Source organism: Aspergillus welwitschiae, assembly GCF_003344945.1.
Source record: "Aspergillus welwitschiae strain CBS 139.54b unplaced genomic scaffold BDQ94scaffold_17, whole genome shotgun sequence".
Classification (NCBI taxonomy): Eukaryota; Fungi; Ascomycota; class Eurotiomycetes; order Eurotiales; family Aspergillaceae; genus Aspergillus; species Aspergillus welwitschiae.
Window position 1 is genome coordinate 636,061 of NW_020798711.1, and position 23,182 is coordinate 659,242.

The 23,182-nt window shown below is 50.6% G+C and overlaps 9 protein-coding genes across 9 annotated transcripts; 6 read left to right on the plus strand and 3 right to left on the minus strand.

Moving 5' to 3' along the window:
* The first annotated feature begins 13 nt into the window (after positions 1-13).
* On the plus strand, positions 14-4,265 carry BDQ94DRAFT_37525 (putative translation regulator (Cya5)). The gene is made up of 2 exons (XM_026775605.1): positions 14-64; positions 141-4,265. The coding sequence occupies exon 2, from the start codon at positions 218-220 to the stop codon at positions 4,100-4,102; it is 3,885 nt and encodes a 1,294-aa protein (XP_026626114.1). The 5' UTR covers positions 14-64; positions 141-217; the 3' UTR covers positions 4,103-4,265.
* A 1,279-nt stretch (positions 4,266-5,544) lies between these two features.
* On the plus strand, positions 5,545-6,162 carry BDQ94DRAFT_170771 (uncharacterized protein; the record flags this gene model as incomplete). Its single annotated transcript, XM_026771581.1, has 1 exon — positions 5,545-6,162. The coding sequence occupies one exon, from the start codon at positions 5,545-5,547 to the stop codon at positions 6,160-6,162; it is 618 nt and encodes a 205-aa protein (XP_026626115.1).
* A 332-nt stretch (positions 6,163-6,494) lies between these two features.
* On the minus strand, positions 6,495-6,839 carry BDQ94DRAFT_170772 (uncharacterized protein; the record flags this gene model as incomplete). Its single annotated transcript, XM_026771582.1, has 1 exon — positions 6,495-6,839. One exon carries the CDS (start codon positions 6,837-6,839, stop codon positions 6,495-6,497), a length of 345 nt encoding a protein of 114 aa, XP_026626116.1.
* A 2,276-nt stretch (positions 6,840-9,115) lies between these two features.
* BDQ94DRAFT_170773 (Tannase/feruloyl esterase) lies at positions 9,116-10,954 on the plus strand (the record flags this gene model as incomplete). Its single annotated transcript, XM_026771583.1, has 2 exons — positions 9,116-10,162; positions 10,235-10,954. The coding sequence occupies 2 exons, from the start codon at positions 9,116-9,118 to the stop codon at positions 10,952-10,954; spliced, it is 1,767 nt and encodes a 588-aa protein (XP_026626117.1).
* Positions 10,955-11,938: 984 nt separating this feature from the next.
* BDQ94DRAFT_170774 (uncharacterized protein) lies at positions 11,939-12,696 on the plus strand (the record flags this gene model as incomplete). Its single annotated transcript, XM_026771584.1, has 2 exons — positions 11,939-12,005; positions 12,077-12,696. 2 exons carry the CDS (start codon positions 11,939-11,941, stop codon positions 12,694-12,696), a joined length of 687 nt encoding a protein of 228 aa, XP_026626118.1.
* A 257-nt stretch (positions 12,697-12,953) lies between these two features.
* BDQ94DRAFT_144491 (MCM DNA helicase complex subunit MCM3) lies at positions 12,954-16,601 on the plus strand. Its single transcript, XM_026766457.1, has 8 exons — positions 12,954-13,199; positions 13,258-13,276; positions 13,349-13,400; positions 13,470-13,516; positions 13,567-13,672; positions 13,728-13,991; positions 14,049-16,120; positions 16,183-16,601. Exons 1-8 carry the CDS (start codon positions 13,133-13,135, stop codon positions 16,217-16,219), a joined length of 2,664 nt encoding a protein of 887 aa, XP_026626119.1. The 5' UTR covers positions 12,954-13,132; the 3' UTR covers positions 16,220-16,601.
* Positions 16,602-17,336: 735 nt separating this feature from the next.
* BDQ94DRAFT_170776 (Spo7-like protein) lies at positions 17,337-18,731 on the minus strand (the record flags this gene model as incomplete). The annotated part of the gene is made up of 1 exon (XM_026771585.1): positions 17,337-18,731. The coding sequence occupies one exon, from the start codon at positions 18,729-18,731 to the stop codon at positions 17,337-17,339; it is 1,395 nt and encodes a 464-aa protein (XP_026626120.1).
* A 309-nt stretch (positions 18,732-19,040) lies between these two features.
* BDQ94DRAFT_144494 (putative alpha/beta hydrolase) lies at positions 19,041-21,635 on the plus strand. The gene is made up of 2 exons (XM_026766458.1): positions 19,041-19,758; positions 19,826-21,635. Exons 1-2 carry the CDS (start codon positions 19,591-19,593, stop codon positions 21,356-21,358), a joined length of 1,701 nt encoding a protein of 566 aa, XP_026626121.1. The 5' UTR covers positions 19,041-19,590; the 3' UTR covers positions 21,359-21,635.
* BDQ94DRAFT_37550 (uncharacterized protein) lies at positions 21,576-23,167 on the minus strand. The gene has a single exon (XM_026775606.1). It carries the CDS (start codon positions 23,025-23,027, stop codon positions 21,792-21,794), a length of 1,236 nt encoding a protein of 411 aa, XP_026626122.1. The 5' UTR covers positions 23,028-23,167; the 3' UTR covers positions 21,576-21,791.
* Positions 23,168-23,182: the final 15 nt, after the last annotated feature.

Consider the following 23,182-nt stretch of genomic DNA (forward strand, 5'->3'; position numbering starts at 1 on the left):
TTACCAGGAGGAGCAGCCATCTAACGGCAGGCTGTGAGCTTCGTGCACAAGATTGCTTTGCGTGGTATGGCCTGACTCCCTTAGCACCCTGCACATTCCTGCATGCTCAGCCCACTGACCTCAATTGGCATCGAATCCAGCTTTGATCCCGATATGTTATGCATCGCAGTCAAGTTTCGGTGAAATTCAGGGTTTGGCACCGCAATTTCTCGAGGTAATGCTGGAACGGGCTGCCGGATGTCTTGAGAACGCGGGACGGCGTTTCTTCCGGGATCCCAACGGCGCTGTTCGAGGTCGGGGTTCGATATATTCAACTCTTGGGCAATTCAGTAGCGCAGGGGCGGAGCTTTTGGTTTTCCTACAGGCACCGCAAAGATCCGCGTCGAATACTTCAACCGCCACCTCGACAACCGGAAGGACAGCCACGGACCCGCGGGCCCCCGTTCTCGACTTTCTCTATCCCCCCCGCACACAGGAGTTTATAGCGACATGCTTGATACGTTCGCCGAGAAGGCTTGTCCCGCGACGGAAAAGGAAGGCCGTCCCTGGCCTTTCCAGGAATTACTCGTCAGAGGCTGTTAGCCTAGACCGCAGGGTGGACGCTGAGGCTCACATGCTCGACGACTCTGCTGAAATAATTGCCGATGAAGACCGCGCCATTGCCAAGAATGAACTTCGAGCGTTATTGGATAAGGAGGAGATCGAAGATTCCGATAAATTATGGAGCCTTTTTTCGAAGGCTGGTCACCCTCTTGACCTGACTTCTGCATTGCTGGCGGGAATTGGCAGCTCTGAGCGTGACGTTGATAGCAGAAGGGCCAGACGACTCCTCAACTCTCTGCCTACCGAGTCCCGAACTTCTGAGGATTATTTGCACATGATCAAGTCTTGTATTGCCACGGGAAATTTTTCGGACGTAATTGGGATATGTCGCGAAGCAGTCTCCTGTGGCCGCGGCGTCTCATGTTGGGCATACTGTTTTGCACAATTTGTGAACTCTGAACGATGGGATTATGTGCAAGATATTTGGAGATCGAGGCCGTTGGGCGACAACTCACTATGGCACGCTGTCGCGCCTTGGCTACAGTTGTCTTCCGTGCATAAGCCTTTGTTAGCACTTGCTGATTACTTACAAGATCAGAGTCTCCACAGTCCAGTACGTCATGCTGCTCGCTTCATACTCAACAATGTATTTTCTAGCACGGAATTTGCCGAAGCTACTGCGACGGAGACCCTACTAGCACTACTGCAAAAGTTCAATCATTTGGACATGGTCACTTCCCGGAATTATTTTGATCTTATCAACATCCTCCAAGAATCAGAGCACCGATCGACGTTTGTTCGATCTATCGTGGTATATCGGAATTTCCGTTGGCAGATGGAAGAAGAAACTCCACCCCGAAAGCTTCTGGCTAAGCTGTTGAAGCGTCTTGCTTCGTTCGAGATCACAACTGGTATCTTATACTTCCTCGATGAGATTTCCCAATTCCATCGCAAACCGACAGAGGACGTCTACAGGCAGGCGCTTATTGTTTTTTCGAGAGCCGGTGATGTGGATAATGTCCAGCATGTATTCGAGAGGTTTCTTTCGGACCACGGGAAGCCGCGAAGCCGCAAACTCGTGGCTCCGCTTCTCTATGTTTACGCCAGAATCGGCGATGTTGAAAGGACCACGCGTCAATTCCGAAGAATTTCAGAAGAGTTCAACCTTCAACCAAATATCATATGTTGGAACATCCTGCTTACGGCTTATTCCAAAGCAGGAGATCTTTCAGGGACCTTCGCCATGTTCAAGAAAATGATTGAGGAGGGTGTTGAGCCCAGCTCGCACACTTTCGGTATAATGATGGGTCTTTGTGCTAACCGGGGCGATGTCACTCACGTCCGCGATCTGCTCAGCCTGGCCCAACAACATAACGTGCAGATAACCGCCCCCATGATTGATACAGTTGTGGAGGCTTATTGCAACAACTCAGAGTGGGAGATGGCTGAGCACGTTGCGGAGACTTGCCTCGGCCTCGACGTCAAGGGTTCTCGCGTAAGAATGTGGAATATCCTACTCTGGAATTATGCTTTCCGGATGGACCTGGAAGCTATCTCAAGGATACGCTCGCGGATGGATGCCGCAGGATTGGAGCCCGATGATATGACTTATTCTGCTCTCATGCTCAGTCTTGTGCTTATAGGCCAGACGGATTCTGCCCGTCGCATCCTCAGGGCACTCCACAGAGGCCGCCGCGTTTACGCTACTGAATTCCACTACGCAGTCATCCTGTATGGCTATCTGAAGGATCGCAATCGGGATATGGTGCATATCATCTTCCGCGAAATTAAAGACAGATTCAACCAGCCGGGACTTGGCTCGAGGCTCCTCGTGCTCAAGAGTCAGATCCAGCGAGACTTGCAACTTTTAGCACAGGGTGGTCAGGTCGGCAACCACGCAAATATTCGTCTCGAAAACTCTGAGAAGTTCCTCGCAGAGACTCTTGCGGATTACCACTCTACCAAGTTGGCGACAAAGTACCCCTTGCTGGGTTCTGGTAGAATGTCTGCCAGGAAGGGATTCCCTGCTGTTTACTACGAATATATGATCTCTGCCTATGGTATGAAGGGGGCTTATCTGTCGGCTCGGAGGCTTTTCGATGACTATACCGCTAGTCATGCACCTAAAGACTCCGACGAAGAAAATTACCATGATATCGCGCCTCTTCGTTTGCTGTCTGCCTTGATGCTCGCACATTTGAAGGCTGAACAGTACCACCAGGTGGAAGAATGCTGGAACTTGGCTTTCACCCGCGCTTTGAAGATAGCCAGTCCCACTTCCCCTGATATTGATGAGTGGCTTAGCCGTCAACTTAACCCAGTTACACCGCCCTTACCATCTCATGCCGAACTCGTGGTGAATCCCGATTCCTCCCAGGCTACGTCAAGCGAGCCAGCTACGACAAAGAAAGACCCGATCCTACCGGCGTACCGCTTCATGCTATCTCGCCCGCTCTCACTGTATCTGCGTTCTTTGGCTTATGGAAACGAAGTTTCGAAGATCTCCGAGGTTATAGCAAAGTATGTGGAGGCAGGCTTCTCCATGACAACCTTCAATTGGTCCACATTTGTGCAGATGCTTGCATCCTCCGACAGATTGTCCGATCAGATTGAAGCTTTCACTGTCTTTGAACATAAGTTCATGCCCAACTTCCCTGGGTGGGATAATCTTCGTCGAGGATATGGGGCACGACCGCCGGGTGTGCCTTCAACCATTGATGCGATGGAGAATCCCAAACGTGCAAAGCCGCCTAATGTACTGGGCAAACTGGGCCGGCGCTACTGGAGCAAAATCCAGCCGGACTTCATGCAGCCCACGTACGTGTCCATGGTATATCTGGCTGCTGCATTGAGGCGACTTCGCGAACGAAGCATCCACGAGGGAGGCACGGACCTTCAAGCTATCTACGATGCGGCGCCGAAGACAATCGCAGCCGTTGCTAGACTGCCTTACCTCCGTGAGAAGTTCCAAGGTGTGCTCCTCCGGCGTCGGCAGGAGAAAGGCGAGATGGTTGATGAACTTGGACGCGATCGCTATGTATGGACAGGAGGTATTCTTGGCGTTGGCGGCCTGACTAGGTCTAAGTCGCGGGTTGAGCCGACTGGTGATAAGGCGGAGCAAGACAGCAGCAATGTTCGAGTCGAATCAAAGGACGCCTCTTCGAATCCAATTGATGAGCCTCCGCTCAACGTTGGTATCTCTGAGCTGGACGATGATGAGCAAGATTCCGATGTTGCACCCTCGCCGTTCAGAAAGACCCTCGACTACCCCGACGAATACGACATGGAGGCCGAGACGCTGCTTGAGGAAAGAGGCAAGGAACTCGGAACGAAAGAGGAATTGATGGACGATGAAAGTCTTGTGGAAGATGATGAAGATGAGTTCGACGATCTGGAGGAGGACCTGGAGATGGAAGAAGAAGAAGAAAAAGAAGAGGAAGAAGACTGGATAGCAGAGGAGGCAGAAGAAGGAGAAGATACTCCTGATGCCGCCGAACAGGACATATATGACCCTCAAGACGAAGGGCAAATCCCTCAAGATGAGGGTGAGACTCGTTGAGTTGAAAGTGTATTTCTAGGATGTACCCCAAACGGGGTGGGATGTTCAAGTTGGGCGAGTATGTATATATGTATAAAGAGATTTGTGAATGTATAGTAGTATAGTCAAAGCATAGCATCTGATCATTATTGGAATTGTACACTATGGATGAAGATTTCTGTGACAGCTTGGTCGCTTTCCCATTAATCCTGCTTTGATCCTAATATCCAAATCACCACCATTTCTAGCTTCCAAATACTCACCATTGACACCCCCCTATCTTCTACTGCGTTATTCTAGGGAGTTAACTCGATTGTAACCCACATCAGGTAACAGCAAAACATTCGTAAGTACTACGGCTCCCTGTCAGCGCTAAAGATGGGATCAAAAGAAACTGCAATGTTATCCACTCGATAACCTGGACAGACTTACTTTCACGTGTTACGTATTACCTCAATCATGCGAGCAACTAGTCAGTGGGGGCGAAAAAGCAGGGACTCACGAAGGACTGCTTATACAAATTGAACTATTCCATTTTGACCCTAGGGACTAACTCTGCCCTACTGCTAGTAGCCATGAGGCTGTCGAATATCCCGGAATTTCTCCGTCTATCCATCCAAACTAGAAGCTTAACTTTTTCTAGCCTCATAAGGCCGCGTCACCAGAATCAACCCAGCACATGTTCACCGGCTATCATCATGGTTTGGGATTAGACACTGTATCATTAGGCAGAAGGGAAATATGAGCTCTTTCCGCATCGGTAACGAGGGCCGTGCCTTCCGATCCGTCAGCTCCCTGAAGTGGGACTTTGTATCGCTTCAGTTTTCTGCACAGGTCAGGCGAAACTTCAACTTTCCGGCCTTTTGACCATTACAAGTTGTACATTCTACAATAACATCATTAAATGCAATATGACAATTAATCTAATGCGAACTGACATAGCTAACGTGAGTGGCATGGCGGACAGACGCAGCAAAACCGGTTGATATGGCTTTTCTTATGGTGGTGGAGAGTGCTCCCTCCTCTTATCTATTCTCGCTGGTAAAGGTGAGAGGATTGATCTCGTCGGCATTTGCTATACAAATCAAGCTAGCGAGCTGATCCTTTGCCTCGCTAGCGTGAACAAAATACCTCAAGAGCCTTTGATATACACCTCTGGAGATTAGAAACTTTCAAGCGAGTATTGGCAAGGTATGTGTCCTCCAGGTTGGAAGGTATATAAAGCACCCAATCCAATGAGTCCTCCTGCTTTCTACATCAGCTCATCACTCAGCTTTTTCTTTCTCCTTGACCTGTTCTTTCCAGCACTCATCCCAAGGTACGGAAGCGTCCAACTTGTTCCATAAGCCCACTGAATCTGTACTGACTGAGCAATTCTCTTTAGTGTGCATGAACCTCCTGCAGCTTGCTTGTCTCCTTATCATTGATCTCTGTGCTTTATATCATCGCTACACCGACGGAGAATGGTCAAGCTCAGCAAGGTCCTGTGTGGCGTTCTCGCATGCGGGTTTATTGATCCATGTCTTGCTGGAGACAATGAAACAGCATATGATGTGATCACCACACCAATCGTTGCAGACTGGGATGATGGCGCTGGCAATATGACAGTGAAGTTGAAGGTCATCAACGCCGACTACGCCTGGCAATGGGCGAATGTCACATCTGACACGACGGACTTGGAGAAAAGAACGGGCATTACGATTCAGAAAGTTGTGACTACAGCGAAAGTTGCCTCCCACGTAATCTTCACAGTCAAGGCTGGGCTTGAAATCTGGGAGTTTTTGGCGGGTCTCATTAAGTCGAAGTCGGACGCGGACTCGTGCACCTTGACCTACGGTACAGATGTCAGCGGGGAGAAGGTGCTGGGATATGCGTACAAGGCGACGACAACGGGGTCGAACTGCGATACGACCGCAGAGAAAAAGACGATTCTGGCTGCAGTGGAGAAATGTGTGACTACTCTGCACAACAGCGGTACCACTGTGGGTTGCTGCGAGTTCAGCCATGGGGGCACCTGGCGTGGGCATTTGCGGCTGAGCGCTGAACCGAGCGTGTACCCGGTACATGCTGTGGATTGCTAAGGTTAGAGTAGGGTCAGGTGGAGGGGAGGGAGGGATACAAAGTCCGGATACTGAGGAGTTCAAGTTAGATTGATGTCAATGCTGTACTGATGTGTTGCAAGGCAGTCATCTTTGTTATGTTATCAATATACTGAAAAACGAAGTCCTAAGACGAAATTGTGCGCGACCTCCATGTTTGTCTATGGAGAATATCCTACTTTTTCTCCTGAAAGTCCTTCATAGAACCGAGTCCTGCTATGCTCAGTTACAAGCAACAATTTGATGGTGATAAGTGATTTAATTTCCTCTTGAGCATTGAGCAGGCCCCATCCCCTCTTCTATTTGTCACGGGCCTACTCAGTATTAGTAGTTTGTTCATCATCGACGCCCAAATCCTCCTCCACCCAACCAACAACATTCTCACATGCCTTCTCAGGCTCCCGTTTATACTGCAACAGAAACCCCTGGACATCAGCAATACTGAATCGACCCTCAGGCAAATACGATGAAAACCCGCCCGCAAGCTCCTGCAGTTTCTCCTTCTCGTCTTCTATCTTCTGCTTCTCCTGTTCGCCTGGACCGCCACCGCTGTACAGACTTAAGAACAAGTGCTTCAGTTCCTCGCGAGACGGAAGCTCAGACCGATGCAAGTCCACATGTCCCGGCCGAATCAATGCGCGGTCTAGCTGCTGTGGCATGTTGGTTGTCATGATCAGAATGCGGCCCTCATGGGAAGACACGCCGTCGATTGCGTTAAGTAAGCCGGATAGGGAGATCGTGGATGCGTTTGCTGTATGTGGGGCAGGTACTGGTGTTCTCAGTTGTCCAAGTGCTTCCAGAATATTATCTGGGAGCGAAGGGATGTTATGAGGCCTATCACAAGGAATCCGAAGTTCACCACGATGAGAGGATCGAGATGCAGAGTGTTGCGAATCATATCCAGAAGCGGATTGATTATATTGGCGCCATTGAGTTGACCTGACGATGTCATCTCCATCTTTTCTCTGTGTGCTTTCTTGGATCCTGATTGTCTCCAACTCTGGGTGCGGGTGCTGATGTCGTTAAGCAGAAAATGATGTTCTGTGACACATTGCCCCTTTGCGTTGTAGACTCTAGGTTTTATACTAGGCGACCAGCAAAACCTGCTTTCTCAGTAAGCGGTATACCAAAGCCACAGTGAATTGGTAGTGGAACTACTTACCAACCTTCGAATTATATGGTGGGGTTTGGCTAGAATTCAGGCTTCTGTTGATCCTGGCGAAGATCCCTGCTTCAAAGTCAAGAAGCAGCTGCAAAACCAATTCAGTGGTCTGCTTACACTTGTTCCATGATACAAGGCAGATGTGTACTCAGTCAGTTCCGACACAGCAGCCTGCTAACCTTCGTTTGTTTCCAAACAAGGTTTCACATCCCTGGGCATGCTCAAGGTATAAGTTACTTTCAGCAACCCATCCTTTCTCGAGAATATCACTTCACTTGTTGCTCTTATCCACCTTCACTAGCTTTCCATCTATCATCGACCCAGATGAGTGTCCAGGATCCCACATCAACCTCTACCACCAACTTCCAAGATTAACAACACGGACTCCCACACTATGAGGTTCATATTCCCCAACATGGATGCCAAAGATTCATTCCAGTCCTAACAACGAGGCTATATTGGATGAAGCTCAAAAGAAAGCTGGGTATGCTTGGCTATCATTCGATGGTGTCGGGAGTACTGGTGTCTCAACTGCACGTCTGATTTCCGGCAGTGTAGATCAATCCGCTCAAACATTCCTCGTCGATCTGTGATACGTCGAGGGGTTCATCCTGACCGATGTCCCTTATAAACAGAGCGATTGCGATCTAACCGCTGGTGTGGAAGACGAAATTTATTAGTAGGTGGTTATTATCAGGATGCTACTGTTGTTCTCATGAACGTTAGTACTGGAAGGGGATATGTTGTCCTCGCTTTATGCGTGTGTTTATGGACATTGAGGGAAAATCCTGCAATCCACTTCCTTTTGGTATCAGTTCCGACTTGTTTGGTAAATTGGCCTTCTTTCCTGCCACAAGGGATTCAAGTTTGTGTCTGTTACCATATCTACAAACTAGCTAACAGGGCCCTTCCATGACAGATAAGACTAACAGGATTTAAACTTCTTCACCCTATAACCTTACCAGTGCCCTATGGCTACTCTAATTACGTCTCAAAATGCACAATTGCCGCTCGGCCTCGGGAAGGGTCTTCTATCTGATGATAGAAAAGCCAGCCCATTTGAGGAAACTGAACCCGAATCTCCGACTGGCAATGGCCGAAGGCCGATGTGTTTACTCCGAAAATCAGAGACATCTCCGAAGATGTCGACTCTTGGAGACTTTATTAGCCACTCACAGGTAATCAAGTGTTTAAACTCCTCGGTGTCTCGCATTTAAACTCTATGATAGGGTAGGGTCCTCGGGGTCTCGCGCAGATCATGAAGTCTATCTTCATCATTCATATATCACCACTATATTAAGAGAGAGACTAACCATCGAGCACCTGAGATCATACATACAACTAGAGACAAGTATGGTCTTCAGGTAGGTCATTGATCTAGATAGCCTCGGTTTAGGAGGTATCTTTGAGAGTCAGCAAGGCTTATGCTGTCGGAAGTTTGCCTAGGCTCAACAATGGCATTCGAGATGAATACTATAACTACTGCTCATCAATCTCCTATGGGGGATGGGCTACTCAATGATCGGCGTCCAGTGTTTCACGCAGAGAGGTTAGTATATAGAGACATACGTAAGTGCCCTAGTTACACTAGAGAGTAAGGGGTCTACTGAACTAAATCAACCATTACCTTGCTATGATCCCAATGGTATAATAATGTCCTGAAGGCCCAGTTCTCTCTGGTATATTTCTACAATAACAATCTTTCAATTCCGTTTGTCCTATCTCTCATTGCTTCTTCTGGGCTCAATGGCCCGTCCTTTCTCTTCATTCGCAATGTACAGCCTGGCTGCTGCCGCTCTTGTCGGTGTCGCATCTGCGGCATCGCTGAACAGTGTGTGTACAACCGACTATGTCACGTCGGTTCTGCCTACTGCCAGCGATGACATTCCTTCTGGAATCACCATCGACACCAGCTCTGTATCTGCCAGTATGTACCGCAACTATACCCTCACCGATTCCATTTTCTGGGAGGATTTGACCATCAACTTCTGTGAAGTATCTTTTGCCTACAGCCACCAGAACGGAGACGACCGCGTAGTTGTCCAGTATTGGATGCCGAGCCCGGACCTTTTCCAGAACAGATTTCTCGCTACAGGTGGTTCCGCGTATGAGATCAACAACGGCTCAGGAGGAGGTGATATCGCCGGAGGGGTCGCCTTTGGGGCTGCCACTGGCTACACCGACGGTGGATTCCCTTACTGGGGTGGCACTGACTTCGATGATGTTGTCATTCTCGGCAATGGAACTGCCAATTGGCCTGCCATATACAATTGGGGATACCAGGCCATTGCCGAAATGACCCAGATTGGAAAGGCCTTTACCAACAACTTCTTCAACGTCGGAAATAACGCTACCAAGTTGTACACCTACTACATCGGTTGCTCTGAAGGTGGACGTGAGGCCATGAGCCAAGCCCAACGTGCCCCCGAATTGTACGATGGCATCGTTGCAGGTGCCCCTGCTATGCGCTACGGCCAGCAGCAGGTGAATCACATCGCTCCTCCCATCCAGATCCAGACTATTGGCTATTATCCGCCTTCTTGCGTGTTTGATACGGTGATCAACGCAACGATCAATGCCTGTGATGGCATGGACGGCAAGATTGATGGAGTGGTTGCTCGTAGCGATCTCTGTTTCCAGAATTTCAATGTATCCTCAATGCTGGGCAAGTCTTACTACTGCGAGGCTGGGTCGACCACTAGCCTTGGCTTGGGATATGGGAAGCGGAGCAAGAGGCAAACAACTTCAGCCACCCCTGCGCAAAATGGAACCATTAATGCCAAAGATATTGAGGTGATTCAAGACCTTCTAACTGGACTGGTAAGAATACTTCCCCGACACCCGCGGTTTCTATGCCTCCAAACTTCGCTGACACGATTCCCAACCCAACAGAAAGATTCAAACGGTGACCTCGTGTATTTCCCTTTCCAGCCTACTGCCGGCTTTGGCGACACTACTGTCTACGACAGCACAACGGATTCCTGGACGATCACCTCTCCCAACTCCAACGGAGAATGGATTACCAAGTTCCTGGATTGGCAGAACGTCACGGAATTGGACATGTGGGGAGTCACCAATGATGACCTGAAGGCATGGATGATCGAAGGAATGACCAAATACATGGACTCTCTTCAAACCACTCTTCCTGACCTGACCCCCTTCCATTCCAAGGGAGGCCGTCTGCTTCATTACCATGGAGAGGCCGATAGCAGTGTTCCCCCGACCGGATCCATTCACTACCACGAATCGGTTCGCGAGATCATGTATCCTGACCTCTCTTTTGCTGAGGGCAATGAGAAACTCAACGACTGGTACCGTTTCTATCTCGTCCCTGGTGCAGCCCACTGCGCAACCAACGATGAGCAACCCAATGCTGGTTTCCCTCGGGACAATTTCGCCCACATGATCAAGTGGGTAGAGGAAGACGTGGTGCCTGTCAGAATCAATGCCACTGTTACTTCTGGGGAGCACAAGGGCGAAGTCCAGGAGCTTTGCACTTGGCCGTCGCGCCCATACTGGACTGACAACAACACTATGGTCTGCGAACAGAACGCAACCTCTATCCAGGCCATGCTCTGGAAGTTGAGCGCCTACACTACGCCTGTCTACTAGACAAAACATAAGACAAGGTGGCCAAGGATGGCATGTACACACATTCGTGATTTCGAAGAACTAAACCCACTTATCACGAAATGAGGATAGGAGGATTCCGTATTATCCATCCAAAATCATTTCAGTTCACTCTGTATTATTACAACTGTTATGGGATCTAATCTCGTTATCAATTCTCTCCTTCACTATCAGAATGTAAAACAAACCTTTCTTTAGAGTTACAACTACTGGCTTACTCATGAAGCCGCCATGACGAAGTTCATGGATATTGCTCGCATGTGTGCCATCGGGGAGTCTGACTTTCATGAAAAAAATCTCACTTGGCCAAGCCCAACCAAGGGCAGGTCTTGTCCCAAAGCCGACGGAGGTCGGAAGTTACAGTCGCCCCCGACCTCCGAAGCGTCCAGCCGCACAGATACTAATACCTCTACACTATTTACTGTTGGGACAGATATCTCTCCGTCGCCTGGCTAGCCAAGAGCGGTTTATCGTTTCTGGTCTAGCGGTTAGTGCTTCGACATTTGCACTAGGCCACACTCACCCATGCTTCGGATGAGGCCGTAGTAATTCCATTTGTCCGATACGTGCCCAGATCATTGTGGGGAAGCCCCCGCATGACATTCATGCTCTGGGGCATGTGGAAGGGTACGGCATTCCTCAAAATCTCCATGTTATAGCTTCAGTCCGCTGGCACTTAGTGCTGAAGCTATGCTGGTCCGAGTAAGAAAAAGCGAGGGAGGCGCCCAATGACCAAGGAATCGGGGGCATGGCCTTCTCGAGTCGGTCATGGGCACCAATTCTGGATAGTGATGTCTTTGGCCTGGCGGTAGCTTGGTTGCGCCAAGTGGGCGGGTTGAGATCCTTTGACTTCGAAGTGCTTCTTTGGCCTATATAAATAGGGATTGTACCGCACCAGACGGATTTTGATCTGAATGTCAGATCATTTCCTTTGAGAACAAGTTTGGAGAGCTGAAGTTCAAAACCATGCTCGCTGCTACTCTTCTCAGCCTGTCAGCAGTGGCTGTCGCTCTTCCAGCATCCACCTATGATGGTTTGTTATACTTTTATTTTCATTTTTACCTCAGCCAACCTAGCTACGCTAACTCTTCGCACTACCTACAGCCCTCCCAACCGCCGGAACAGTGATAAACCTAGATATCACCGCTTTGAACGAGACCTACACTGTTCAAGAGAACGACACCCTATCAGCCATTGCCGCCAAATACGGCGTGGGAACCTGTGATCTCGCCCGGCTGAATATCCTCGCTGATCCCAACTTCATCTATGCTGGCGAGGTGCTTCGCATTCCTGCTCAACCGACCTTCCCAGATGACCTGAGCTGCTTCAGCACCAACAATACCGAGGCCACAAACACTTGTATCGATAGTGGTCCCCACGTATATACGATCATGCCTGGAGATACCATCCAGAAGATCGCCAACGAACGATTCAACATCACGGTCGAGTCCGTCATCAACCAGACCGCTCAAACTGGGTATATTGCCGCTCTGAACCCCAGCCCCTATGATATCCTTCAGACGGGTGAGACGGTGAAGATCCCTATCTGCGACAATACTGCCTGTACTATGACTCAATTTACCTTGGGCTATGGTACCCTGCAAGACTTTGCTACTTATTATGGGGTCGCTGTGGGACAGATTATGGCGTTGAATTTGGGCTATAACCATTCAGAAGCTGCGGTTCCTTTGGGAGTACTTTACGATTGTAGCGCTGTGAACTAAACTTGAGATATTTAAGCATGTTGACAGATGCGAGCAACTTAAAAGTAAATGAGAATGATAAGAGGAAGATGGCATCACTGCTGTTGTTATGAGTTGTCAGAGCATAAAGTCGTAGTAATGCAGATATTCTATGTAGGGTTATGCACCGCTGACTCATGTATACAGGGACACGGTCGCACGCGTCCTTCTGGCGGACGCGCTCCAATATTACCCGATTGAGCTGTCGCGTATGGCAACCTGAAAGATCCTCCCGGCAACCCACCCTTTCTTCCCCATCAACGAGCATCAAAAATCACCTCGACATTTCTCCGCGCTTGCTTTTCTCCCACCGGACCCCACCCTTCTAGCTGCATTTTGTTTTCACGCCTCGTTGCCAATTATCACCAGATACCCCCTCTATTTTTCTTACTAGCAGTCCGTGGGAAAGTCCGCCGCCATGGAGGGACAGTTTGACGACGCCGCACAAGATCGAGTGCGTGCCGCCGTCGAGTTTCTCGACCCAAGTAAGCTTTGACAGACTGGTACCAATGGATCACATAGGCTAACTTGGTTCTAATCTAGGTGATGCGAGAGCGCGCAGGTCCGTTGCTCACCAACCCATTCTCAACGACCTTGGGAGACGACACCATGACAGACACTAACTTGCTACTAGTTATCGGGCTGATATCTTGTTGATGCTGAATCGGGGGTTGCGTCGATTGATAGTATGTATAAGGCCTCAGACATATATACAGCATATACGTTCCCGAAGCTAATGCCTATACGTTGCGCAGGTTAGCATTGATGAGATCCGCGCGCATAACCGTGAAATGGCCGATGGGTAGGAAACATACGCATACTCATACAGACGCCCTGGCTAATCGCTTACAGCCTTCTCACATCGCCATATGAATACTCCGATGCCTTCGAAAAGGCCCTTAAAGAGATTATCAAGACTTTGCCGAATAGGCCGTCGAGGGAGACGGGAGACGATGTGGTATGGGAATACTTGATACATCCACGATGCTCGTTCGGCTTCTAACAGTGCCTAGAACTACCACTGCGGCTTTGTCGGCGCATTTGGAGAATATTCCTGCAACCCTAGGACGCTCGGTTCCTCCCACCTGAACCGAATGATCTCCCTCGAGGGTATCGTTACGAAGTGCTCCTTGGTCCGACCTAAGATTATTCAGAGTGTGCATTGGAGCGAGCGTGGTCAGAAGTTCCTTACGAGGAAGTACATCGATGCGACGATGACCGCCAGTGGTGCAACGAGCTTGAGCATTTATCCCCAGGAAGACGAGGAGAAGAACCCGGTATGTTCGATTGGTGCAGTGCCGATATCTTGAGGCTAATAGTCTTCGTCATATTAGCTTGTCACAGAGTACGGTTTCTCCACGTATATGGACCATCAGACTATCTCGATTCAAGAAATGCCCGAGAGAGCCCCGGCTGGCCAGCTGCCTCGGAGTGTGGATGTGATTGTTGACGATGATCTGGTTGATCGCGCTAAGCCAGGTGACAGAATCCAGCTTGTCGGAGTGTACCGCTCTCTGGGTAACAGAAACGCTTCGTCTACGTCTGCCACATTCCGCACGCTTGTCCTTGCGAATAACATTATCCAATTGTCTTCAAAATCTGGTGGAGGAATCGCACAGGCCACCATTACCGACACCGACATCCGCAACATCAATAAGGTCTCCAAGAAGAAGGGCGTTTTCGAACTCTTGTCGCACTCCCTCGCGCCCAGTATCTACGGACATGATTACATCAAGAAGGCCATCCTGCTCATGCTGCTCGGTGGTATGGAGAAGAACCTGGACAACGGCACACACTTGCGTGGTGATATTAACATTCTCATGGTCGGTGACCCTTCGACCGCCAAGTCTCAACTGCTTCGTTTCGTCTTGAATACCGCCCCGCTTGCAATTGCCACGACAGGTCGAGGATCTTCCGGTGTCGGTCTTACGGCTGCCGTCACGTCTGACAAGGAAACTGGCGAGCGGAGACTTGAAGCTGGTGCCATGGTTCTGGGTGATCGCGGTGTGGTCTGTATTGATGAGTTCGATAAGATGAGCGATGTCGATCGTGTGGCTATCCACGAAGTCATGGAGCAGCAAACTGTCACCATTGCGAAGGCCGGTATTCACACGAGTTTGAACGCCCGATGCAGTGTCCTGGCCGCTGCCAATCCGATCTACGGACAATACGACCCCCACAAAGACCCCCACAAGAACATTGCCCTTCCAGATTCCCTGTTGTCGCGTTTCGATTTGCTCTTCGTTGTGACCGATGACATTGAGGATTCCAGGGACAGAATGGTGTCAGAGCACGTCCTCCGTATGCACCGCTACCGCCAACCCGGCACTGAGGAGGGTGCTCCTGTCCGCGAACAGCTTCACCAAACGCTTGGTGTCGGCCTCGAGGATACGCAGGACTCGAACCAGCCTACTGATGTCTACGAGAAGTTCAATGTCATGCTTCACGCCGGCATGGCCCACATGAGCCGGTCCAAGAACAAGAACATTGAGATTTTGAGCATTCCTTTCATCAAGAAATACATTCAATACGCCAAGTCTCGTGTCAAGCCTGTTCTGACCAAGGGAGCCGCCGACCACATTGTCGCAACATATTCTGCTCTGAGAAACGACGAATTGTCCGGTAACCAGCGCAGAACATCGCCCATCACTGCTCGTACCTTGGAAACCTTGATCCGTCTGTCCACGGCTCACGCCAAGTCACGCCTCTCCAATAGAGTCGAGGAGCGCGACGCCAAGATCGCGGAGTCTATCCTCCGGTTCGCCATGTTCAAGGAAATTGTTGAAGACGAGCGCCGCAAAAGGAGAAAGGTCGCTTCGTTGGACGAAGACTCCGAGAGCAGCGACTCTGACTCCGATGACGACGACAACACTCCTGCGCAAACATCCAGCGCCACTCCTCGATCAACCAGGAGAGGCGGTCTCCGATCCCGTGGAGCCAACGCACGTTCTACCACCAACGAGGACACAGAAATGGATGCAGATGGAGATGCGGTCTCCGAGGATGGCGATGGCTTGTACAATGCTAGTCCCCGCGGTCAACGCCTCCGCTCTAGTCAAACATCCCGCACGCAGACACAAACACAAAGCCAGTCCCGTATGTCTGTGGCTTCATCTCGACCCGCGTCACAGCTCGTCGAGTCGCAGACCGACAACTCGCAGTCACAGAACACTACTGTGTCATCTGAACCGATCCAGCCCGCTCGTTTGACGGTCTTCAGGCAAGCACTGGGTCCCCTGATGGGCACACGACTATTCACCCACGGTGACACCGCCGACGTCGAATCGCTCATTGGAGCTGTGAACACTGCGCTGCGCAGCACACCTTCGCTCGGCGAGTCACACGTCTTCCAGCGCGGAGAAGCAATCCAGGCCCTGAGGGCTATGAACGAGAGGAACGAACTAATGTATGCCCCTTATCCCTTCTATCCATAACATGACACAAGTGCTAATGACTTCTGCGAAACAGGTACCTTGAGGAAGACGAAACCGTCTACAGAATCTAATCATAAAGAACAAAAACTCAATTAACCACGTTATACGACTTAGAGAAATGGGATGGATACCTACGTGACGGCTGACTCATGCGCATGATTTCTTTACGCTTGGCTCTATGTTTCCTGAATACATATAACCTGTTTTGACGGATAGTTCGGCGTCTCGGATACTCAACGTTTATATTACTTGTCTCTAATTTTCTATTCCCTTCTCAATGTGCATCTCTAGTTTTATCGAAATGCCATCCATCATACATTTCACATATCAATGTCTACGGAACAACTTCCTATTTAGACCCTGACACTAGGGGCTTCCTGATATGTTATGATAAGCCGGGACTAAGGCCATCATGAGAATTATCTCAGATAGTAGTCTAGACTACGGGTTGCCACTAAAGTATACTTTCTTTTTTTAGACCCCTCCCCTAGACCTTTGCTTTTGTTCACTACTCCGTAGTTGCCCCTTTATCTTGCATATCCCTTACATCCGGGGCGCAGGTACTGGTTGGGATTTGAGTTTACCTACTTAAGACTAAGTAGTCTAGCCTGTCCACCACTCATTGTGCTACAATTGAGTGCATGTACGGTGAAGAGAGCAAAAGAGCGAAAGAGAAAAGAAAGAAAAGGACCCCATATGCATGTGTATATACTATTCAGGACAAGGACTAATCGGATCCTGATCTAATCTCTTTTCGAATGGGAGGGGAAGTTGGAAAAGAAACCACCATGCGATGCGATGCGATGCGAAACACCCACTCTGTCGACCGCATATACCCTCTGATGCCAAGAACGGAAAAATCCAGAGTAAAATGCACTATAAATCTGCTATAATATGATGGGGTATTAAAAAGAGAAATCAATTGGAGATGGGAAGAGGGAAAAAAAAGACACCGAAATGTATAAAGCAGAAATCGGCAATGCATGGAAAGGGAAAAATGGAAGAGAAGAGAAGAGAAGAGCTTCAATTCGACAACCCCCCCTACGACGGCGGTAAGTACATCGAGATGAGATAGTATTTGTCTTCGTGGTGTGCTTTCAAAGGGTATAATATTGACAATAGACATATGGGGGAGAAGTTGGTAAATTAGACCAGAATGGGTTTAGGGAAATAAAGATGGTGGAACCGCTATTCAACACTCTCGTCCTTGGGTTTCTCCTTTTCGCTAGGAGTGCCCATGAAAGAAGAGTCGTCGGATGAAAAGGATGGGGTGCGCACGCCCTCTCGGATTTGGGCCTGCGTCAAAGGAGACAGACCACGAGTGGCGGCTTTGGATGCCTTCTTCTTCCGTGATTGCTGGATGTGTTGTTCAGTGCTTGGACTTGTGCTTCCGCGGCGGGGACGGCCACTGACGGACGACCTGGACGGGGGTCGGTCGTCGGTGTCTACGGGGGTAGTGCTGCGTGACGGCGTGCGGGAGTGGGATTCAGAGCGTGGTCCACCGCGCCGCAAGGGCGACTTGGATTCAAGGGCGAGCTTTGAGATACTGGACGAATGGTGGTGGTGATGGGAGCGATGTTGGACCTTGTCAGCATCGCCGGGTCGGCTGATCGTTGCGGCAGCGACTCGTCGGCGTTGCGACGCCTTCCAACTCAATCCGAACCACCAGAACCAGCCGCCATCCTGCTGGACTAGCTGGCGCTCCCTTTGGCGCAGCTTCTGGCGCAGCTGAGCACGACGATCATTCTCCTTATCCCAAAATTCGCTGCGGTATTCATCCCAGTTCTCGCGGAACTCGGGCGAGAATGACTTCGGCAGTAGAAGAAGTCGAATGTAGTCACCTCCGGGGCTGAGGTCTTCCTGTACCAGACCTGATTCCGCGTCGTGGTTGTAGTACTGCTGGTAGTGCTGCCGACTACCACGCCTCTCGGACGCAGGGCGCTCGACGTAGTGGAAATCGCCCACGGGGGACGGGAAAAAGGGTGTAGAGAACGGAAATAGGAAAGAAAGGTAGGAAAAAAGCTCCTGCCACCAGGGACCTCGGATGACCACGATCTTGGTGTTCATGGTGCGGAGGCCGCGGTTGGCTACGGCGAGCCAGCGCCGCGGCCAACGAACTCCACGTTCCCATTGCCCTGTTCCCCAGACCAGGAGCGCAGTGACCACGCCGCCCATCAGGGCGACCTTTTCTCCCATTTCGACCACCCAGTAGACCGATCCTCCGACGCCGCGGCCATCTTCGCGCGGGCGGAGAAAGAGCGCGTAGGCAAAGTAGGCGATCCAGGCGGCAAGCAAGAGAAGGAAAAACGTATTTTGTCGGCGGCGTTCCCGAAGAGCCAGGTACTGAGCTCGCAGGGAGCTCTCGAGAATGAGGAGATTGAGGTATATCTGGGGTGGGGAAGAGGGGAGGGTCGACAGTGGATCGGGGGTTGACGACCGTGGCGGGGAAGAGGGATCGCTAGAGGGAGGATGGGAGTGAAATGCAGGCGCCAATGATTCGGAGGAGGATGTCGCAGAAGATGCAAGGCGACTGTTGGGTGCTGGAGATCCCTTAACCAGTTGGTCTAGGCTTGCTGAAGCCATGGTGAGCTTTGGAGTGGAAGCCAGAGAAGAAGAAAGGCGAGGCAGGGAGATCGGGTTCGTCTGGACGGAAAAGAATAGAGGGAGCAAGAATTAACCTCGGAGGTTCAAATCGCAGGTGAAATTCAAAAACACAGTGGTAGATTTTGGCCTTTGCGGCCCGACGCTATCTCATCGCATGGAAAGAGAAGAGGTTTTGAGGAAGATAGAGAGGCATGGAGAGAGAGGGAGAGGGAGAGGGAGAAGAAGAGACAAGAAAGAGTGAAGCATCGTCATCCATTCCATCGGCCAACACTTGGTTGAGGCTCCACTTCCGCTGGACTTTCAGTTTCTCTCAACTTTCATCTCTTTCCCCCCCCCCCCTTTCAATCCTCTGCCTCTCTTTTCCAAGTATATACTGTTTTTGACAGTCAGGGTCTTTAATTGTGCAGGTTAGGAACTGTTCATTCTTTTCTGAGGTTTTTCTGGTCCTCACCATCAGCGTCATCAACATTGGTTGCCTGTTGCTTAACTCCATCTCGGATCGGGGTTAACGGTCTTTGGCGTTGCCTCAACCGTTTCTCATTTTGTTCCACTGACCTGTTTCTTACTCTTTCCACTGCGCCCCCCCTAAGAGAGGATTTAATCTATTCCCCCTTCTCCATCTTTAAATACTCCTTCTTTTCCGTTGCAGCCGAGAGAGTGACAGAGCTCTTCCCTCTGTCACTCCGATTTTCCTGACGACAAGGTGTCGACCGCGCGACTCCCTTCGCTTTCTTTTCAGGTCCCAGTCTCACGTTCCTGGACCTCGTTTGAAAGCGCTCGATATATTTCCTCTTCTTCCCGACCGACGGATTCTAGACGCTCGTCGTCTACATCTACGATGGCATCCGAGTCGTTCAACTCGCCCAGCGGCGAATTTCGGGGCCGCAGCCAGGAACCCGTGGCTTCTCGCCGAGAGAGTACGCCACACGCAGCTCGCGGAGCCAGCGCAACTCCTGCCCCCTTGGCCTGGTTTCCCCTAGGCTACAGGGAAGGCTTCAGTCAATGGGTACGTTTCTTTACTGAGGAACAAAGTCAAGTGTCGCATGGGTGACTGAGACTGGGTTTTCTTCCAGTGGGCGTCTTTACCCGCCGCCACAGCCGAACACAGGGTTCTTTCCCACCTCCCTTACCTCCAGCATCAACCCCCAACCCATCTACAAACCGGTAAAACGAGCAGTGTCTCTGGCGGGACGGGCAGTCTCCAGTCCGCCGATCAAACGCAGCAGGGTGAGGTATCAGCCAGTTCTACCAATGATCCATACGGCCCCCGAATGTGGCGCTCCAGTATGGTGGAGCTGAGCGGGAAGATTCGGGCTCTGAACGAGTTCTCTGTCGAGCGGATTGGTGAAGAAGCAGATCAACATCTGGTCATGCTTCATGGATACGGTGCTGGTTTGGGGTTCTTCTATAAAAATTTCGAGCCTCTTAGTCGCCTGAAAGGGTGGCAACTCCATGCGCTGGACCTCCTGGGCATGGGCCGCAGTACGCGACCACCCTTTCGTATCAAAGCGAAGGAGCGTGAGCAGGCCATCAAAGAAGCAGAAGCCTGGTTCGTGGATGCGCTGGAAGAGTGGCGTGTCAAGCGCAACATCGACCGTTTCACACTACTTGGTCATAGTTTGGGAGGCTACATGGCCGTGGCATACGCTCTCAAATATCCGGGACGACTCAACAAGCTTATCCTTGCTTCCCCCGTCGGAATCCCAGAGGACCCGTACGCTGTGCGGGCAGAGATGCCTGCGCCAAACGAGTCGACCATGGCGAATGAGCTCACTCAGAACCAGCGCAATATCGCCGAATCTGCATCTTCGGTTCCCCCAACTGAGCTTCAGAAAGGCGATAACAATATTTTGCTAAAGGGTTCCCCTACAGATAGTGGCGCTTCCCAAGATCGGCCGCCCCGGCGCATGGTTCCCAAGTGGTTCGCCTATCTTTGGGATGCCAACATCTCCCCCTTCAGCCTGGTGCGATGGGCGGGACCACTCGGTCCGCGTCTGGTCTCCGGGTGGACATCCCGGCGTTTCTCCCATCTTCCGGCAGAGGAGGCCAAATCTCTGCATGACTATTCGTATTCGATCTTCAGCATGCGCGGCAGCGGCGAGTATGCTCTATCGTACATTCTCGCCCCGGGCGCATTCGCCCGCAGTCCGCTAATCCGACGCATCGAGGGCGTCGGTCGTCAATTCATCCAGCAAAATCCGTCACCCGCATCTGCTGTCCTCGAGTCTGCGAAAGCCGCAGCTGTAGCTACCACATCCCAATCTACTCTTGAATCTTCCTCGGCCAACTCAGCCCCTTCTCAGACCCCCTCAACGACACCTAAGCGCGAGAACGGTCTCCCCATCATCTTCATGTACGGTGATCACGACTGGATGGACGTGAAGGGCGGGCTAGCCGCAAAGGCTAAGTTGGATCAAGAGAAGGAGCGTATCTTGCAAAACGCAACAGTGGAGGAACGCGAAGCGGACAATGGCTCAGCTAAGGTGGTCATTATCAAGAGGTCCGGCCATCATATCTATCTAGACGGATGGGAAGACTTCAACCGCATCGTTTTGGCTGAGATGGAGGAGGTGGCTCAGAAGGAGAGAGCTAATCGCGCCTCATAGAGCTCTTTTTCTCTGTGCAGTCTAATCTAACTCTTTTCTTTTGGCCAAAGTCTTCTTTTTTGTTTAAAGAGGTGTTTATTACGTTGGGTCATCAAATAGCGGGTTTTGTTCATTTTGCTTGTGAATCTTGTTCTTTGTGGAGCAAGTAAACATTGATGGTTTTGATTTAAAGATCGGGCGATGTCTCAAATAGTATCTGTCGATCATGGACTACGTGGAATGTATATACCTTAACGGTAGAAGTAGACATATGATGACAAAATGGCAAGCATAGAGAATTTGAAAATATCTGTGTCATGATTGGTAAATCGCTACGACGATGTAAACGTAACGCTGTCAGATCCACCCAAAATTGATGAGGTAAAGAATACCATATTCAGAAATATCTCACGCAATCAACACCATCAGATGAGTATGTTCCATAATAAATCAATTACAACGCCCGCTCCGTGCCCGACGACGCCTTGGTCAATTTCACCCCACTATTCGGCCCTGACATACTCCTCCGACGATATCTCACGCCCGCGGGGTAATGCACCATGGACTTGGCCGAGGGTCTAGGCGATCGTCGCTCTTCACCTGGTGTTGTTGACCCGCTCGTGCTGCTCGTGCTACCGGGTCGCAAGGAAAAATATCCCCCTGATCCTTCAGTAGGGCTCGATACCCGAGGGATCGATGCGTTTGGAAACTTCCCGGTGGGTGAGGGCGTGCAGAAGAGGGTATTCGTACTATTTTGCTGTTGTGATAGTAGTGGCGAGGTAGCCCTACGCTGTGGATGGTCTAGACCGTGGTCGGGAACGGCGTCTGGCAGTGAAGATCTAGGGGACAGGCTAGTGGATAGTAAGGAGGTGGTTGCGGAACGATGGTGATGGCGGGGACTGCGAATGAGGTTATTACTGCCTCCGGGAGGCGGGCTGGCTGAAGCCATTTGCCGATGTCTCCAAGGGAGGGATTCGAGAGCTTCGCTGTTGCTGCTGTTGCTGTTGTTTCGGATAGATAATAGAGGTTGGGAGGGGAGTTCTAGTCTCTCGTTGATGGATAGCCATGCTCTCTCGTCGTATTCACTGGTGGTGATATTTGGTGAGGGGGAGGCGGTGTCTGAGAGGAGATGATGGGCTGGGTATCTTGCTGTTGTGGTTGTTGCTGCTGCTGCTGTTGCTGTTGTCGCACAGCGCCAGCCGCCTAGACCTTCAAAGTCGCGGCCTTCGTCGCCACTGATCAGGGTTAGGAGGGCAGAGGGAGCGTTATTTGCGGGTTCATCTTTGCGATAGAGTGGGACAGTGGTAGTGTCTTGGGAGGTTGAGGAAGTGGAGGTTGTGGTGGTTAAACTGTTTGTTCGACGGGGAGGATTGTAGCCTGGACGATATGTTGCGAGGGCAGTGAGAAGCCCATTGTTTAAGCTGTGGTCGACTGAGCGACGCTTGGGTGTTGTTGAGGCTGCTGGGGTGGTGGGTTCAGATGCGGAGAAGTTGAGGAGGGAGGTGTTGGCAGCTGTTGGGATGACGAAGTAATTTGTGATTATGGCAAGGCATAGCTCAATATAGATGACAGAGAAGCGTAGGAGGAGAAATATGATGGAAAGGAAGGTGGTGAAGCATGCCAACAGGGCGAGAGGGAGGGAAAAGAGTGTGAGGAGGGGAAGACTCAAGAAGGCGGAGATAGAGGACATGAAGATGAGGGGAGTAGAGAGCTATGAAGTAGGCTATAGAAGATCGAAGGAGGGAGTTGAATACATGGAAATATTTATTTTCTTACTAGATATATAGAGATCAAGTGGCATGGCTATAGTATGAAGGAATAGCCCTGCAGTGTCCATGCAGGGAA

What these genes read in the sequence shown, in the direction of transcription:
- BDQ94DRAFT_37525 (XM_026775605.1), top strand. Translation starts at nt 218, where the DNA reads ATGCTGGAACGGGCTGCCGGATGTCTTGAGAACGCGGGACGGCGTTTC.
- BDQ94DRAFT_144491 (XM_026766457.1), top strand. Translation starts at nt 13,133, where the DNA reads ATGGAGGGACAGTTTGACGACGCCGCACAAGATCGAGTGCGTGCCGCC. An exon ending in AAGACGAGGAGAAGAACCCG is followed by an intron (nt 13,992 to 14,048) that starts GTATGTTCGATT and finishes TCGTCATATTAG; the next exon opens with CTTGTCACAGAGTACGGTTT. An exon ending in AACGAGAGGAACGAACTAAT is followed by an intron (nt 16,121 to 16,182) that starts GTATGCCCCTTA and finishes TCTGCGAAACAG; the next exon opens with GTACCTTGAGGAAGACGAAA.
- BDQ94DRAFT_144494 (XM_026766458.1), top strand. Translation starts at nt 19,591, where the DNA reads ATGGCATCCGAGTCGTTCAACTCGCCCAGCGGCGAATTTCGGGGCCGC. An exon ending in GGGAAGGCTTCAGTCAATGG is followed by an intron (nt 19,759 to 19,825) that starts GTACGTTTCTTT and finishes GTTTTCTTCCAG; the next exon opens with TGGGCGTCTTTACCCGCCGC.
- BDQ94DRAFT_37550 (XM_026775606.1), bottom strand. Translation starts at nt 23,027, where the DNA reads ATGTCCTCTATCTCCGCCTTCTTGAGTCTTCCCCTCCTCACACTCTTT.